Source organism: Cavia porcellus, unplaced genomic scaffold (assembly GCF_034190915.1).
Source record: "Cavia porcellus strain 051 isolate PalLab524CR breed Dunkin Hartley unplaced genomic scaffold, mCavPor4.1 scaffold_4, whole genome shotgun sequence".
NCBI classification, from domain to species: Eukaryota; Metazoa; Chordata; class Mammalia; order Rodentia; family Caviidae; genus Cavia; species Cavia porcellus.
The window spans coordinates 98,747,880-98,765,364 of record NW_026947487.1 but is presented as its reverse complement, the minus strand read 5'-3'; the positions used below and the strand labels follow the sequence as shown (position 1 = coordinate 98,765,364).

The 17,485-nt window shown below is 48.1% G+C and overlaps 1 protein-coding gene across 7 annotated transcripts in view; it reads left to right on the top strand.

Moving 5' to 3' along the window:
- Tk2 (thymidine kinase 2) overlaps nucleotides 1-15,165 on the top strand; it is a 37,535-nt gene extending 22,370 nt beyond the window's left edge. For 4 of the 7 annotated variants that reach the window (XM_013154913.3, XM_013154911.3, XM_063247452.1 and 1 more), the window contains 4 exons: nucleotides 9,381-9,469; nucleotides 10,058-10,137; nucleotides 12,283-12,363; nucleotides 13,422-15,165. In XM_013154913.3, coding sequence (XP_013010367.1) covers nucleotides 9,381-9,469; nucleotides 10,058-10,137; nucleotides 12,283-12,363; nucleotides 13,422-13,520 — 349 coding nt within the window. In that variant the 3' untranslated portion in view covers nucleotides 13,521-15,165. Of the gene's footprint in view, nucleotides 1-9,380; nucleotides 9,470-10,057; nucleotides 10,138-12,282; nucleotides 12,364-12,713; nucleotides 12,826-13,421 lie in introns of all 7 variants that reach the window. The other 3 variants (XR_010047001.1, XR_010047000.1, XM_063247453.1) reach the window with 3 other exon arrangements.
- Nucleotides 15,166-17,485: the final 2,320 nt, after the last annotated feature.

Here is a 17,485-nt window from a genome sequence, read left to right as displayed (position 1 = left end):
CTTTCCACTGGTTGCGCGGCCATAAGAACCCAGGGTTAGGAGGTGGGAGGACCTTGGGGTCCTCTGGCAGAGTGCAGGTACATAGAGAAGGACGAAGAAATGGGGAGGTTGAGCAATCAACCCCTGCCAGTCACCCCATTTCACCACCTCTTCTTACTTTTAGTTTGTCCGCTGCTGTCATGTGTGGAGGAGCTAGTTCCCATGTTGGTGCAGGGCTTCTCCTCCCACTCTGCATGCTGCTCCCTCCCTCCCCACCCTGCTGTGGAGATGGGTTGGGCCCCTTGCTCTGTCCTCTTCTGGTCTTCTCTGATCTTTTCTCTTCCTTCTCTTCCCTCTTTCTCTCTCCCTCCCTTCTTCCTTTCTTTTGTGATACTGGGAATGGAAGTTGGGGCCTCATATATGCTACGCAAGCACTCTACCACTGAGCTACATATACCCCCAGTCCTCCCTTTGCTGTTCTTACTGACTTACTAGTGATATTTAAGATATCTGCATAAATTATTAACATTTAATGAATTTTAACCTGTGAAATGGCAGGTTCAGCCTAGTCTGTTTTATTTAAGTGTTCATTTGTTCATCCTTCACTGGACCATGTACTCCTCGTGTCCTCCAAGGACAGGGACTGCATCTTGGTTACTTGTGTAACTTGGGTCAATATAGAGCAGGCTTCTGATCAGTATTCTTTCACTAATTACTTGATGTTCTTTGGTGTGTAGTGCAACTTATCCCCCAGACCCTGGCTCTCTGTTTCACATGGATTCTTTTTAGTGAACCACTAAAAAGACGGCTGCCATTCCTGAACTGCCATGGATTGTGTTTGGAATTTGTGTGACTCCCAAAAAGAGGTGATCTGCCCTAATCAGATTTAGGCAACTTTGAATATCAGCCGATGCTATGGGTCGGGGCAGGCAGCTAGGGCAAGTTCTGATAGTAGCTTTGTCCTTTGACCTCACACCTTTTGGATGGGCTCCAGCTTGCCCTTCCAGCAAGTGGCATTCCTGCTGCTACGCCCTCTCCTCACCAGGTTGGTTTCTAGTGGATATAAGGTGCCTGGTGCCAGGTTTATCCATTTCCTTTGAGGGCAGGCAAAAAGAAGGGAGTTGAGAAAGGACAGGAAGTCTTTGTGATATTTGTGTGCCATTCTGCCAGCAGTAACTTGAGGAGAGACCTGGGCATTGGGGTGGGATTTCTTGTGACTCTTGAGTGGCAGGGATGTCTCTGTTTTCTGATTCCCATGAGCTTGGATAGTTCTTTTAGTGGTTCTTGGCTGGTTCTTTAAGGAGGTTGACTCGGAGTAAAATGACCAGAGCGAAAAAGTAGAGTTGGGTGGTATCTTAGTCATTTTCCTTGTCACTGGGGCACAATACCCAATACCCACAACTGAAAAGAAGAAAGATATATTTTGGCTCACGTGTCAGTCCATAGTCGGCTGGTACTAAGGCAGAGTGGCCTGGCAGAGGGGCATGCCAAAGGAAAACTGTGCCCCTGATAGCAGCCAGAAAACAATGAAGGGTGGAGCCAGGGAGAAAAATAGACCCTTCCAGGTCATGACCCAGAGTCCTGCCTTTTCTGACCAGACCCCACCTCCTAACATCTAGTCAGGTTTGATGTCCCCATAATCCAGTCATCTTCCAAAAGCCCAGCCTGTGAGTGAATGAGGCTCTTGGGGATGTGTTGACATGAACCATACCAGGTGGGTCCCAGTCCTGGATGGAATTCATTGTGAGCATAACCAACATTCTAAACTCTGAGTCAATTTCTTATTGCTGACTCTTATGGTCCACCTCTGAATAGCCTTTAGGCCAATTGCCTTGGTTGAATCTATGACCCTGTGGGGTTTGTGAAACCTGCTCTGAAACAGGCACGCGTCCCAGGAGCTGTTTTTGCTTATCCCAGGGCACAGTCTTAGCTGACATCCGTGGACTTTGGTGACTCATCACTACATTTCATCACATGCCTCTGATGAGTCACTTCTGTATTTCCTAACCACTGTAGCTGTGGTGTTGGTTCAAATGACACGGGCTCTGCCCTGAGCTATTTTGTGGGTAGTACAGAGAGAGAGTAACTTTTTGTATTTTATCTTTGGCTATTTTCCAGTCATAGTGACTTCATATTTATGCTTCCCTTGACCTCCCAGTTCATCTGTGGGGGCACTGAATCACAGAACCCCTCAGTGCCCGTTGATGTTCTTGATTCTGTTTAAGGTTATACAGCTTCCAAGGCACATAGATTTTCCTGAAGACTTGCTAGAGCCTTGAGATCCTTGAAGAAGCCAAAGGCTGTTGGCTGGCATGTGACCTCAGGTACTCCAGAGGCTGTTGGCAGTCCTGTGGCACCCTGGATAGTGTGGCCATTCACCACAGTTTCGGTGGGCTTGGACCTTTCTCTGACCCTTTCTCTGAAGTTCTCAGAGGCAGAGGAAAGCCCCCAGGGATGCTGCCTCCCCACCTTACCATCCCAGCCCCTACGGCCCAGAGCAGCAACCTGCTAACAACCTGGAAATGTCTTCTAAGTCTTCTCTTTTGTTCTGGGAATTCATTTATATTTTCCATTCTATTCCATAATGTGTTTGTTCATATCTGTACTAAATCTGCACTCAGCCACATATCCCAGAGTCCCCATGGTTGGAAGGAAGAGAACCAAGGACAGGAAGCATTGAAAAATGCTTTCCCAAGGCAGGCAGTGAACAGGGCCAGCTCCTGTGTTCCCTGGACATGGGGCATTGGCCCATGTGGTTGAGGGTCAGAGTAAGGACCCAGGGATAGGTGCTGTATTGGTTATTGGATTGTTGGCTCTGTGTGGTAGATGAGAAACAGAAGGGATTACAAAGCCAACTCCTTTCTGAAAGTGCAAGACTATTACAGGCAAGGGAAGGTTTTCTGCAGCCTCTATGTGGGAAGGCAAGGAATGAGGAAGTGGTGAGATACTCCAGTTCTCTCCCTCTGGCCTAAGGTGCAGGGCCTGTTGGGGCCCTAAATGCTGACAGGCCTCAGGTTCAAGCCCCTAAGGAAGACCCTATGTCTTTTTTACACAGGCTTGCTACTGGCCATTTGTGCAACCCACTGAGGTGCAGGCTGTGCTTCAGCACTGCTGGGTGGGGTCTAGATATCTGCATTTCTAGCATTTCTACCAGGGGAGGTGTTCACAAAACTTCATTGTTTTCTGGCTGCTATCGGGGGCACAGTTTTCCTTTGGCATGCCCCTCTGCCAGGCCACTCTGCCTTAGTACCAGCCGACTATGGACTGACACGTGAACCAATATATATCTTTCTTCTTTTCAGTTGTGGGTATTGGGTATTGTGCCCCAGTGACAAGGAAAGGGTGGTACCTTATTCAGGGGAACAAGGCCCAGGAGAAAACAGCTGCCAGATGTCTCTAGGCAGCCTTCTGCCCGGACACCTTGACCCTTCTCCTGGAAGTCCTCCTCCTCTGGCTTTCTTTGGGCCTCACTAGACCTTTGAGGTCAAAAGGGCAGAGCCTCAGGATTGAGGACTTAACTGCAGGATGTCCTGTTTCTTGCACCTGGCCTGCAGTTTCATTCTTCGTTTCACAGTTACTGCTATAGGTATTGTTTGGTTAACTTTGTTTTGAAAGTTTCCGGTTGATTCCCAAGTCTGGAGTAGGCCAAAGAGTCCGTCTCAGTCTGTCTGTGTGTCAATCTCTCTCTCTCTCTTTCTCTAGTGTCTCACAGTGTATTTCAGGCTGCTCTTAGCTCACTGTACAGCCCAGGCTGGCCTTGAACTTGCAGTGATCCTCCTGCCTCAGCTTCTTAAGTGCTGGGATTATAAGCATAGGGCTTCTCTCTAGAGGTACAATGAAATGTATTTTGGCCAGAACTATGGAAGCATGAATAGGAAGAAGAATAGCATTTGGCATTTGGGCTTATGGTTACTCTCTTTCCAGTTCCTACTTCCCTCAGCACAGTGGCTCAGCCACAGGAAAGTGCTGTTGAGAAAGTAAACTTTTTTAGAGGTTTCTGTTCTTCCCTATCAAATACAGAAGGAAAAGAAAAATCCCAGTATGTGAGAACCAAGTACCAAAGTGGACAGTGCTGAAAGAACAAAAAAAGAGGCAGATGTATCCAGGATTATACAAAGTACAATTTGTTATGAACTTTTGGGCAGGAGTATATTTTGGGCAGTGGCAAGACAGGGGAGTGCTCATACCATAAGGCAGGAGAAAGAGGTTATTTACTAAGTTAGACAAAGATAGACCACTGTCAATGTACCTGGCCTTTCTCAAAAACCGTATGTCCAGTGCCAGTTAAGAGACAGTCTGGTGGTCAGTGGCTGGCTTACCACACTCGGCTGTCTTAATGATTTTATTTGTCCCATTCAGTTTGGGATGCATGCCAGGGGTTCCTGGTGAGCAGAATGATACTTGCAACCAAGATGCCTGTGGTCATATCAATCTGAATCTCTATAGTTGTTGTGAGTCTAATATACCAAATATAGTGTAGAATTGAGATTAGCTGGATTCTTTGCCCAACCCAACCTGGAACAAGATGATTTGTTTCCTGCCTGTGGGAGTTCAGCCAGGTGCTGGCATGAGTGGGACATCATCTCCTGCTTGGGAACTTGTTTCCTCACTTCCTGGGATGCTCAAGGCCAATTCCTCTTAACATGCTGTGATTGGGAGCTTTTTCACAAGGTGGGGATGGGTAGGTGTGTTGCCACAACGCCTTCCAGTGTGGGAATTGATTCTTTTCTCAGAAGCCCAGGAAATCTTAAGGGTCTTTGGGGCTTGGGCAAACAGGAGTGTGGCAGGTGTGGCCTTGCTGTCTGCAGCCATGTGCTTGTTTAGAAAACCCCATGTGCACACAACTGGAATTCTCTGTTTCACCAAAGCAAAATTTCTTGACGGACTTTCTTTCTCTTTGGCCCTTGAGCAAGAAAGAGCTCACCTGGGGAGAGACCCACCCCTGCCTCCTCCAAAACCCTCCAGCCCAGCCCCATCCCCAGCAGCCCAGCAGCGGCGCAGTGGGCAGACTGTGAGTGCGCAAGGTGCTGCGGTCCGGGGTGCGGGAGGGTTATATTAACTTCTGAAGAGGAAGATTCTGGTTATATGGTGTCCTTGAAGATGGAAACTGAAGGTTGAGCACACTGGGCAGAAGTGAAAAGCTGAAAGTGAGAAAACTTCATGTAGCTAAAAGTGGCCGCAAGGCAGTTATACAGTGTAGCCCTGTGGGCTGAGTAATGAAAATAAAGGTTTCACAATATTGCCTGGCCCTCCCTTTCTAAGAACCGAACTAACAGAATTGAGTGGGGCCCAGCTAGGTACATGGAAACTGACTCACCTGGCATGTTGGAACAGCACAAAGGTCTTCCCACCTCCCCACCGGCCTTGGGGCTTGGACCCTCTCTTGCTCAGTTCAGGACCACAGACCCCGAGCTGTTGTCCTTGAGTTTAGAACACCAAGCTCCATCTAGGTCGGCCTCATAGCAGCTAGACCAGGGAGGGTGAGTGGTGCCGTGGAGATCAGAAGCCTAGCTCAGACAGAACTCGGCCTAATTTCTCTGGCTATAAATTGAGACCCAAACTAGCCTCATAAGGTCTTGCAAAGCAAAAGGAAATCATGTATACAAGACAGCTAGTGCTTGAGTGTAAGGTTTCTGTTTTCATCAATCTTGAGCAAACTGGGGGCTTCTGAGGCCTCTGGGGAAAAGTTGTGGTAAATTGTGCTAAAAAAAACCAGTTTATAGAACTCAGATGGGTCTCCGATTTTCCATCTTGGGATGGGGAAGGGATTGCTGTGAAACCCCTAGGTGTGCTGTAATGAGTCAAATCTGGTGGTTTTACATGGAGAGGAGCTGCCCTTCTGTGGTCTGCAGGGATAGAGGCAGTGGGTGGTCTTAGGCGTCTGGAGCCCCGTGTTGGAGGCAGACATGGGTGGGGCTGGGCACAGTGCTAGGAGGAAGCTGCACATGTGGATAAAACAGTACCACCACCTAACACCTCAGAATCAGAGTCCAGGCTTCTGTTTTCTCCTGTAGCTTTGACTACCCATCAGGATCCTCCAGCACGTGGCTCCTGGCAGTCTTGGAAGGCTTTTCCTGGGTCTGGTCTGCTGCCTCTCAGGGAGACCATCCTGTAAGAATCTCTTCTTTTAGAAGAACATTGGGAAGGAAGGGACAGCCTTGTGGGAGAAGCCCTTGGTTTGGACTGGGTTGAGGGTGAGGGGGGTGCCCCCCCCCGCCCCAGCCACCAAGTTGGTTTTGTGAGACTCCCGGAAGTCTTTCCAGGAAAGCAGTGGCTCTGAGGCTCCAGAACCCCCAGCTCCAACTAGAGGTGCCCCTCCCCGCTTGCTCTGGCTCTGTACCTTCATGTCCACGTGACATTGTGCTTCCTGTGTCGTGAATGTGGTCTACCACAGTTTTATGCACCTGCATAAAACTCTAGTTTTATGGTTGACTCCGGGGATTTGCAGCCTGTGAGATGACCTGCAGAAGCTGAGTTTGACAGCTCTCTGCCCAGCTCCAGTAACTGGGGAGATTGTGTTTCTTGGACAGCTCTACCTTCTCCCCCTGGTTGCTAGGTGGCCCAGGGCTACCAGTCAGTGTGCTGGATGGAGTATGGGAGAGGCTGATCCGCAGCTTTGTTTGTTGCAGAACTTTACTTCCTCATAGTGGGTTTTGTTTTGTTTTTTCCCAGAGATGGGAGATATGCTGGGTGGAAGTGATGACTTGGTGTCTTGATATCAACTAAAGTACTCTCAGTTGCGTTGATACCTGACTCAAAGGAGCCTGAACAATGAGGCTGCTACTGGTTGTTAATTTGGCAGCTCTGGCTTATTCTGTGTATTTTTTTCCCTGTGTCTTTTTCCTGTCCACTATATGATTTCTTCAAGGTGACAAAATAGCTGTGGCATCGTAAGGCTTCTGAGTCAGGGCATGTTCCTGGCAGTGGTTTTCTTGAGTGAGAGGACCCTCCTTTCTCTAAGCCTCCGTATGACCTTCCTCACCGCCATGATTAACTTTGGTCCCCTAGGACACTGGATAAATCTGTTGACCTGGCTTGGCTTCCTGAATGCATCATTGGGCAAGGGAGAGGACCGCCCTTAGACCCAGGGGGCCTACTAGAGTGTAGGTGGGGTGCATAAAGGCCTGTGGGAGGTAAGAGGAAAGAACAGCAGGGGGCCAGCCAGCTGTCTTCACCCAAACAGCCAGTGGCACCAAGTCTTTACCTTCACTGTAGGGCCAATGTTTTCTTGAGCTGGGGTCCCCTCTGCAGTGTTGTAGGACATCCTCCCCTTTCCCTTGTGTCCCCCAAGTCCACGCAGTCCCACACCATGCATTTTCCCCAGTTTGGGTGGGTTTCTTGGTGATCCTGCACTTTCTTCACTCCTTGCCAAAGACTGCTCATTAGTCCTGCTGCTCTGTTTAGCTCAGCTCTGCCCTGGGCATCAAGGTGGTCTCAGGCATGAAGGGAGAACGTTATCTTCAGTCTGTGCCAGGCCTGTCATTTGGTCCCAAAGCAGTGCTACCTGTGCACTTAGTTTCCCAGAGCGCTTCCCTCAAACTATCCCAGCTTTTTATCACCTTCCACAATCCCTACATAGGCTGGAGTTGGGCCACTGCTGGTGTCTTAGTTACTTTTGCTGAGACAAAATGCCTAGCACCCAAAGTTAAAGGAGGAAAGGTTTATTTTTGTCCACAGTATGTAGAGGTTTCAGTCCACAGTTGACTGCACAGCACCGTGGTGTGGCAGAGGGACATAGCAGAGGAGAAACATTTTATGGCAGCAGAAGGCAGCAAAGTAGTGAAGAAGCAAGCGGCAAGTGACAACAGCCCTTATGTTCTGTCAGGGCTGCATGCCCTGAGGGTGGGTAGCATGCACACTTGGGGTGAGCCTTCCTATTATCCACACCCAGCGCTATGCCAGACCCTCAGTGGACTAAGTTAGTAATCACCTTAATCCTAGCATCAGACACTCTAGATCCAGCTGCCTTTGAGAAGCCCCACCTATAACCACATGAAGCTTTGGGAGGACACAAGCCGCAGTAACTGGGCAGCAAGCAGCTCCATACCTGCTCTGCCCTTCTCTCCTGGCCTTGTCAGAGCAATGAGCAGCCCCTTACCTGCCCTGCCCTGCCCTGCCCTGCCCTGCCCTGCCCTTCTCACCTTGCCCAGTCAGAGCTCCCCAAAGCAGCCCAGTACCTCCACTCTCCCTCTGCACTGCAGCCATACCCAGAGCTGAGTGGACCCCCATGAAGCTGCAGGTGGAGGATGTTAAAAGGAGAGTTGCTTTCCTGGGCCTTGTGCCAGCCACCTGCTGCTACTCCTGTCTCTTCCCTCTCTGCATCCTCTGAGGGCAGAGCATAGCCACAGGAGTGCCAGTAGACACAAGGCTTCTCCTTGCCCTTTTCTTGCTTTCCTTCTTATCAAGTTAAATTTTAAAAATACAGTAACACTGTCTACTCCCATTCCTGATTTGAGAACTAATATATTGTTAAAATTGGGAAAATAAAGATACAAAGAAGAAAAAGTCTCTTATAGTCCTACAGCTTAGGGAAATTTCTTTGTCATCATTTTAAAACATGTGGATGAATATTTTGAAACTATGGTCAAGGTCATATTGTGTGTAGATTTATATCTGCTATTTCTCTGAACACTAGATTTAAAGTATTTTCTGTGTCATTATTATTTAATATCATCCTTTGTATGCTAATTTCTTCATACATACATATACCAAGGTTTAGTTTTTCTTTATTTTAAATAGCATTGTAGTTTGTGATTATTTTTACAAAATAAATTTCTAGGGATGAAATTGATTTGCTGATCCATCTCCCAAGCTGAATACTGCCTGGGAATACAAACTTTGAAGTATCTTTCTACCTGGAGTTCATAATCCAAATGCCTTTACTGTGGATCTTGCTGCTTTACACCATAAACTAATCGTGGTAAACCTATGGTGCACCTATTACTGTGTTTTCTTTTTTTTCCTTTTTTTTTTGTATTGGGGAGCAAACTCACGACCTTGTGCTTGCCAGGTAGGTACTTAGGACACTGAGCTAAAAACCAGGCCCTTTTTTTTTCTTTTTTTTTTTTTTAAGACAAAAAATGTTAATGTAGTTTGTTTTTCCCTAAATTAAAACCTCAGTATTCGGCTTTACTTTCAATGTTGGCATTTTGTGACAAATAAGTGGATTTTGGGTTGCAGTTTGACACTCGGTCTCTAAAGGGTTCACTGCAATAAACCATTGCCAGGAAATGGGAGGTCAGGAGCACTTAGGGTCCTGTTGTCACTCCAACATCTTACAGACCATCTTGTGGTCTTGGTGGTACCTTTTTAATGAGCCCCATTTGTAGGTCTTTTTAGGGGAACAGCACAGCCCAGTGACTTGCTCATGAGTGAGTGAAACCCCTGAACTCTCCCTGCAGTGGGAAGATGCCCGAAGTGGACTATGTGATTCTTTGTGAATGGTTTGACTGGATTGTGAAGAACATGAATGTCTCTGTTGACCTGATAGGTAAGACGGGTCCTCCTTCCCCTTCCTGCTTGGGCACTGCTGTGGAGTCCAACCATAGGGTTATTAGAGGGCACTTGCCTTTGGCGATTCCTTCCTCATCAGCCTCTGTCTAAGAGCAAATAGCATTTTGGGAGTTTCTGGGCTCTCACAGAAAAGAGCTCTGGCCTAATTCCTTAAGCTGCCCTCCCCCGAGTCATCTACTGTCAGACTCGGATCCTCGTGATTTGATGGCTTCCCTGGGTTGTGAAGAGGAGGAGGGACAAAAACTGAACATTTACCAAGCCTGTCATGTGCCAGGCCCTGTGCCAAACCCGGTCTGTGTACAGCATTACGCTCAGCCTCACCATGCCTGTGTGGGGCTGGTGACTTAGAAAAGAAGTCAGAATTGGAGGCTGAGATGCAAGATACCCGTTTGGTCCATAACATTTGGTCCATAACAGCCATTGGTCATGCTCAGTGTGGTCCCTGGTCTGTGTCTCTTACTTGAAGCTGTGGCTGTGCCTCCTTATACCCGAGCCATGTGCCTTTCCTAAGCATTCCTCCTAAGCTATGAACAGAGTAACCACAGTCACATGTTTTAAACCTCAGTTTATCTCCGGACCAGTCCTGAGACCTGTCACCAGAGATTAAAGTTGAGGTGTAGGGAAGAGGAGAAAGTCATTCCGCTGGTAAGAGGCCAAAGACAACCAGATATCTGCTCCTACCCTTGCCTCTCCCCTGCTGCCTCTCCCTCTCCCCCGTCCTGGCTCCTTCTACCATGACATGATTGTGTGTTTGTCTTCAGCGAGGGACAGGAACAGAACGTGAACTCTGATTTCCTCTGTGGCTGGGAACCCTGAGGATGTCCAGAGCGGTTTCACTTCCTGTGGTTCCTGACTCAGGCCTTAGCGCCCTTGTGCAGAAGCACCTCTTCCCTCCATTCCCACCCCACCTTGGCAAGGCTAGGGCTTGCCTGTCCCACCTCCTGAAGATTGATTGCATCTGTGCTTTCTGGATCTTCACTGGAAAGTGAGTCTCAGGAGGACTGGACCAAGCCTGTGTCTCCCTGATGCTGTGCTCAGTGTATCTGAGCGTGGAGGTGTGCTTGGTAGTGCCTGCCCAGTACTGGGATACTTTGCTATCCTGGGTTCTAGCTTGGGGCCTCATCAGCTCCATTTAGGACTGTTGTACCCTTAGTCCCCACATCTTTCTCTAAAGTCTGTCCTCCTGGCTGCTGCATGGGTGCTATTTCCAGTATAGAACAGCACTCATACAGCTTTCCAGCCCAGGACCCATTAGTCCGAAGTCCCTACTTGGTTGCATGGCATGGGGGACCCTACTTTACCTTCCCCTGCCCCCTGTGTTCCTCTTTGGTATCATCTCCCTTCATTTCCTGCCTTCAGTGTTCTGGCCATAAAGAACAAGTTTGGCTGAATATTTATATGCAGGGCCAGTGATCACAGTCATGGAACCCTTGAAGTAATGTAGCTGTGCAGTTTTCACAGTGGTTCCCCTGTACTTCAGAGTTTAGCTCAGATGTCACATCCTATAGGAAGCCTTCTGTTCCCTTCCCTCCATTGAACTCCCCAACTCCCTGCTCACTGTGATGATAGCTCTTTGGACAGTGGACCAACAGTGTTTCTTTACGCCTTTGGTCTCCAACTCTCACTATGAGCCTTTTAAGATTTGATGTTGTTCCCTCTTCCTCTGCAAGTGTCCTTGGGCCTGACACTGAGTAGTTGTTCCGTTAACACTGAATTGAATTCCTCCTGGGAGCAGCTGTACCTGGAAGTGTAGAGAGCTGGGCAGGCATTTTAGTGCGCTGTCTTGGGGCTCTGCATTTAGGATGGGGTGGACTGCGGCCCCTGAAAGGACTGTCTAACTAGCACCTGAGGCCTTGCTTGGCCTGGTTTTACCCTGGACAGCGAGGTACATTCTGGCCATGATGGGCAGCTCTCTTTGAATCTCAGAGGCAGGTGACATTAGAGAATGGAGCACAATGAATCAGGCCCACATGTGGTGACCCGGATGTTCTCAAGTCTGGAGTCCAAGGCATTAGCCAAGCTCTTGTCTTACTGATTTTTGATAAGATCTGTAGGACAGCTGTAGCTCCTGCTGCCCTGGGAGAGCTCAGTGGTGGGTGAAGCAGCAGCCTGGTTTATAGGAGGCTTCTGGGTTGGTGAGTAGCCACTTAAGGAGGTGCCTGTGGGTGCCAGCACATGCTGGCTGTGTGTGGGAGATTGCGTGTGCCTAGGGCTGTCCAGTGTGGAGGCCTGGTTGGCTTGGGGAAGCGTCTGTGCCCCTTCAGCTCACCAGGCTCCCTATAGTGGTGTCCATGGTCTGCAGAATCTCTGTGACAAGTGGTCTGGTGGGTGGGAGCAGTAGGGGGAGGGTCATAGTGTGCTGGGTGGCCAGCTAGAGGGAGGTGCAGAGCCTTCCCGGGGCTGAGTTGCCTGCTCACCAAGCAGCTGTGGACACCTATATGATGGAATTGGGGCCTAGCTGCTGGAGAAGCGGCAGGAAATGGGAGAAGCCAGGTGAACAGTTCTGCCTTTAATTTGACTTGACTCAGGCACCAGAGGCAGGGCCAGTGATCACAGTCATGGAACCTGAACAGAACAGAAGAAGGTAGCTGGCAGTGCTTCTGAATGTTTGTTGGATACCCTAGCTGCCCTTCTGAGCCAGGTTGACTGTTGCAGGTTCTTTAGCCCAAGTTGCTGCTGTGTGGTCACTGAGAGCTTTGTCCCACTTGCCGAGGTCCTTTGAGGGAGAGCTTTGGTCCCAGCTCGACTCCCTAGCTCCTGACAGCCTGTACCTTTGTGTCTCTTTGGTAGGAGTACCTGGAGGCCATTCACCAACTCTATGAGGAGTGGCTGGTCACAGGAAGCCTCTTCCCTGTGGCAGCCCCTGTTCTGGTAAGTCAGACCCCTCACAGACAGGAGACTTCTGCTGGGAGGAGTGACCCAGGGCACGTCAGCCTCTCTGCAGATGGGGGCAAGGTTGAGTCTTTAGAGCCAGAAGGAGGAGGTGGGAAGGCTGGAAAGGTCTGTCTGTCTGTCAACTTCATTCCTGGATTGAGTCTTAGAGTGAGTTGGACAGATCTGAGAAGGCCATCTGTCCCTGTGCCATTGCAGCTAGTGATGTGTAACATGTGACTTACCCAGCATTGACCCAAAAGCCCCCAGGTGCCCGAAGCCTCTGAACCTGGGTTGGAGTTTGGATCTTTGGGGATTGTGGTGCCTCTGATGTGACCTTCCTTCTTCAGTGGATTGACACAGAGCCTCAGTTCACCTTGGCTCAGTGACTCAGGGCCATCAGAAGGAACATGAGCTGCTGTTCTGGGCTGTGACACGGGGATGCCCCTGGGAGGTGCTGAGGTGTGTAGGACTGTGTGTCCTGGTGACTGCTGTCCTTGCGTTCCTGTGCTGCTTTTCACAGTAACCTGCTTCACTTACTGATGCGTGTCATTTCTAACCAGTACTGGTATGTCCGTCCTGTCAATGTTTCCTCAGTGCCTGTGCCCTTGGGTTCAGATTTTTTGGGCCAGGTTTCTCCAGCTAGGCAGGTGGTACCTAAGGCTGTTACTGTACTGTGGGTCATGAGCTTCCCTGCATGACTCTGGGCCTCACACTCTCACAGCTCTTGTAGGTAGTAAAGCTGCAGGCAAGGGTGATACCACTATAGTGGAATTTTTTTAATTTTTTTCCTTTCTACAAAAGTAGAAACTACCAAATTATGAGGAAAAAAAGCATTGTGCAAAGATAACTGTTGTGGACTCTTAAGTGAAAATCTAGTTGAGAGCGCAGACCACCCTAGAGTTGGGTGCTGTTGGACTCTAACCTTCCTGCACTCTTGGGCTTCTTTCCCTTTTCCTGCCTCCCCTGCCTGCCTCCATTTCTGTCTTCTTTTGTGAAGGGAGGGAGATGTGGAGGTCAGTGCAACTGAAGTAGTGACCTGTGTGTTTCATTTCCAGGTGATTGAAGCTGACCACAGCATGGAGAAGATGTTACAACTGTTTGAACAAAACCGGGCCCGGATATTAACACCAGAGAACTGGAAGCACGGCCCATAGGATGGGAGAGGTCTGTGGGATCATGCTAGAAACGTGCCGTAGCTGCCAAGTCAGCTATTAGGAATTGAGAACAGTCTGCTGTTACAAGGCCTTTGATCTGGGCAGATCTAGTTCCCTGATGGTCCTTTCCTCCTTAGCCAGTGCCTTCATCATGGGTCTGTGGCCCTTCTAGGTAGATGACAAATGGGACCAATGTTTGTTGCCACTTGCTGTATGTAGCCTGGTATTCCCCTGGTGGCTTTTCACTACTGGATCCCTCTGCTGAATTCCTTAAGAACTGACCCTTCTTTGTGTCTGACGTTGTGCTAGGTTCTGTGCATTCCAGTCACTCAGGAAAGTGAGGTGGTGGCCTCACTTCTCAGGTGAGGAATTTGAAGTTCAGAGAGATTAAAGACTCCTCAGGTTCACATAGCCAGTGAGCCATGAAGCTGACAGCATTCATACTTTTGGTCCAGGCTGATCTGCCTTCAGGGATTAAATCTTTGTGGGGAGAGCTGGCAGGGCATTTTCTTGTCATTGAGCAATTTTCAAGGACAGTCAGGATTTCTGGACTTTCACAAAATTGTGCTGTTTGGCTTGAGCCCACTGTTAAATGGTTTTCACAGCACGAAGGCACTGTGGCCTCTACCCATTGTCACCTGGACTTCAGCGATCACAGGAGAATCACACATTGACTCCTGAGGGTTGCCCGGACTCCTTGGGGATGAAGGTCCTGCCAGCTCCACATCAGGGAAAGTGTTTGGGGCCTGGCCAGTGTGCCTAATGCTGAGCTGGGCCAGGGGTGCCGAGGCAGCTTGTCCTGGTTTCTGAGGCTTCCTTCCTTTGTTCTTGTGTGAAGAGTTTTGCCCTTGGAATTACTTAGCATTTATGATCCACAGAGAGACACAAGTGACCTTAAGTCTTTTTGAAAGATTTTCCCATCCATGGAGATATCTTGAACCACAGAGCATGAAAACATCTTTACAGTTCAGAAGATATTTTGCATTGCTCAGCTGTGATAAGGCACTAAAGGCCCAACTGCCTCTTAAACCAAGTCAGAATCAAAAGAGAGGAAGAACATTCTGTGAGAGCAGTCTGAACAGCAAAGTCAGGGTTTGCAAACAAAGGCTGTGAAACCTTTGCTGGAGGTGGGCAGAGAGCACCTGGAGAAGATTTGGGCACCAACACGGTGAGTTACAACTCTGCAGGAGCACAGCTGTGGTCGGTTGCTGTAAATGAAAGTCACCTCATGCCCTGTGAATGTGGCTCCTGTGCATCTACAAGTGCCAGCAGTTCCAGTCCCTGAAAGAGTGCTAAGAAGTCAAAGACTCCAGCTCCTACTCCTTCCTGTTTGGGCCAGTTCTTGGTCCTTTTCAGCTGAATGAGAGCCAGCAGCCAAGGGCAGTGTGGGACTGTGTCTATCAGCACCTGTAACCAATGCTGGTAATTAACCAGGAAACTGGAGAAGTCGGGCACTGTTGCTATCAGGAATCTTGACGTGCTGAGGCAGTTTTGGGGAGTTTGTAAATGAACTGTGTAATACTTGTCTCTTGGCTCAGTTGTAAATGAACAGAGCAATATCTTTCCCCTTGGCTCAATCTGAGCATCCTTTTTGGGGAGAAATGTAATTTTACCCTTGTGATAGCCAATAAATCCTTTATCTAAATCCTGATGTTAGTTTTTGAGTTCTTTGCAGTACTTTACCTTCCTGCAGTATCCTTTTGCCAGTAAGATAATGTATTTTTAGTTTTTAAACACTGTTTCTTAACATGGAATACACAGGGTCAGAAAGCCCACTGGTGCTTGAGAGGAAGCTGTGTGCATCAGCGGGCCTGAAGCTGGTGGCAAGATCTTTGGGACCTGAAGATCACATCTCAAATGGCTGTTGCCAGCTTACGCAGGAGCTGCTGTCCTGTGTGGCAGGCAGGACACTACCATGAGTCAGGGCTAGAAAAGGGCCGAGGGCACAGGGCAGGAATAACAGGCCTCATCCTTAGAAACAGCATGGCCCTTGCCACAGCCTCCCAGGAATGGCTGAGAGGAACATGTGGGGCTGGCGTTGCAGAGAGAATAGAGGGGCAGCCTGGGGCAATGTCATTTCATGACTGCTGGTGTCACTCTGACACTGAGGATGAGTGGAGTAAATATAGTCAGCATATTCAGAGCTGCCTCAGCTGCTCTGACTTCTGGAAAAAGGTTTTTTAAACAGTTGAGCAGCATATAGGTTTTTTCCTAGTTGGATTTTTCCTGAAATAATTGAAATTTACATTTAAGCTTTTTGGTTTTACATGCACAGTGTATGATTAGAACCATTCGGCATACTTTATGTTCCTAGTAATTAAAAAGTAAAACCAACCTATAGGATAGAAACTGATTTATCTTTCCTGTGGAATAATTTGTAGGCAGGTGGTCTGGCAGGGAGGAGGTAGTGGCTCTGTGGCTGTTGTAGTTCAGGTTGTTTTCTTCCTATCTGTTCCTGGATCCTGGAGGTTTCACTACCTGGGTCATGGCTTTCCTTCTTCAGGGGCCTAACTGTCCAGGATGGCGGCCAGAGCTCTTGTTTGACCAGTGTTGGCAACAGGGCCTGCTGCTCCCCCTTCACACTTTAATTTGGATAATGACCCTTTCCAAGACAACTGAGATGTCAGAACTTTGCTAGAGGCCTTGGGGGGAAGTGGTGTAGCCAAGAGGCTGCTCAGCACCACAGACTGGGCCATGTGATCCGACGGCAGCACTTGGTGCCCCCTGGGCCCCATGTCACATCACCCTCCCCAGTCAGTGCTGCAGTGTTGGCTCAGCCACCTCTTGTACTAGGCATAACCCAAGGGGAAGCGAGACCACCTTGTCCTTGTTCCTATGATGCAAATGACCATAGATGGTGCTGAGAGGACTGAGTAACCATTGAAGAAGATAAAATAGACCTGTATGTCACATTATATTCAAGAATAACTCAAAACGGTTAGGAATCCAAATATGAAAGAATAAAATTGTGCAAATGCCAGATGAAAATATAGATGAATTCTTTAAAATGTTGATGTAGGGAACATTTCTTGAGTCAGAATCCAGGTGCACTAAAAAAATTGATAAGTTGATCATCTAAAAATTTTTAAAATTTTGCATAACAAAAGCCAGCATGTAGTCAAAAACCAGTTGACAAAACTGGGAGAAAATGCATAGCCAGCAAACTAATATCCCTACATAGTCACAAATATTTTTAAAATGAAGGGCAGAGCATCAAAATTTCAACAGAAAAATGAGAAAAAAACATTCACAAAGTAAGTACAAAAATAGCACTTAAACATGAAAAATATTCAGGTAGGGGAATGGAAATTAAGGGAACACTGAATATCATTTCCCATTACCAGACTGGCCAAAAAATTTTGCCTTTATTTCAAAATCTTGTGTTCATTAGGTTATACTCATTCATTGCTAGTGAGCATACGATTTTTAAATGCCTTCTTAGAGGAAAGTTAGCAACATTGTGTTGGAGTTTTCTAGAGGAACACAGTCAATGGGAATATATATATATATATATATATATATATATATATATATATATGAGAGAATTTATTAGGGAGGTGTACAGTGTCAGAGGCAGGACAGTCCACAGTGGCTGTGCACTGGAGAGCTGGAGTATTCAATAGTTACTCAGGTAAGGTGGAAGCCAAAGAACAAGAGGGATCAAATTGCAGCACTAGTCCAAGATCAAAGGCCTAGAAGCTCACTGAGGGGTTGCTGGTGCAAGCCTGGGGTTCATGGTGGAAGATGGAGGAAACTGGAGGCCAGGAGACTGATTTCCAAAGCCATTGCCAATGAAGGATAGACCTTCTCAGGAAGATAAGAGCACGTCCCTTTTTATTGCATCCAAGCTACAAGCCTATTGGATTGGCATCACCCACAACTGGCTTACAAGTCAGACACCCACAGACACACCTATAACTGTGCTTTATTAATCTACAAGCATTTATTAATCCATCCAAGTTGAC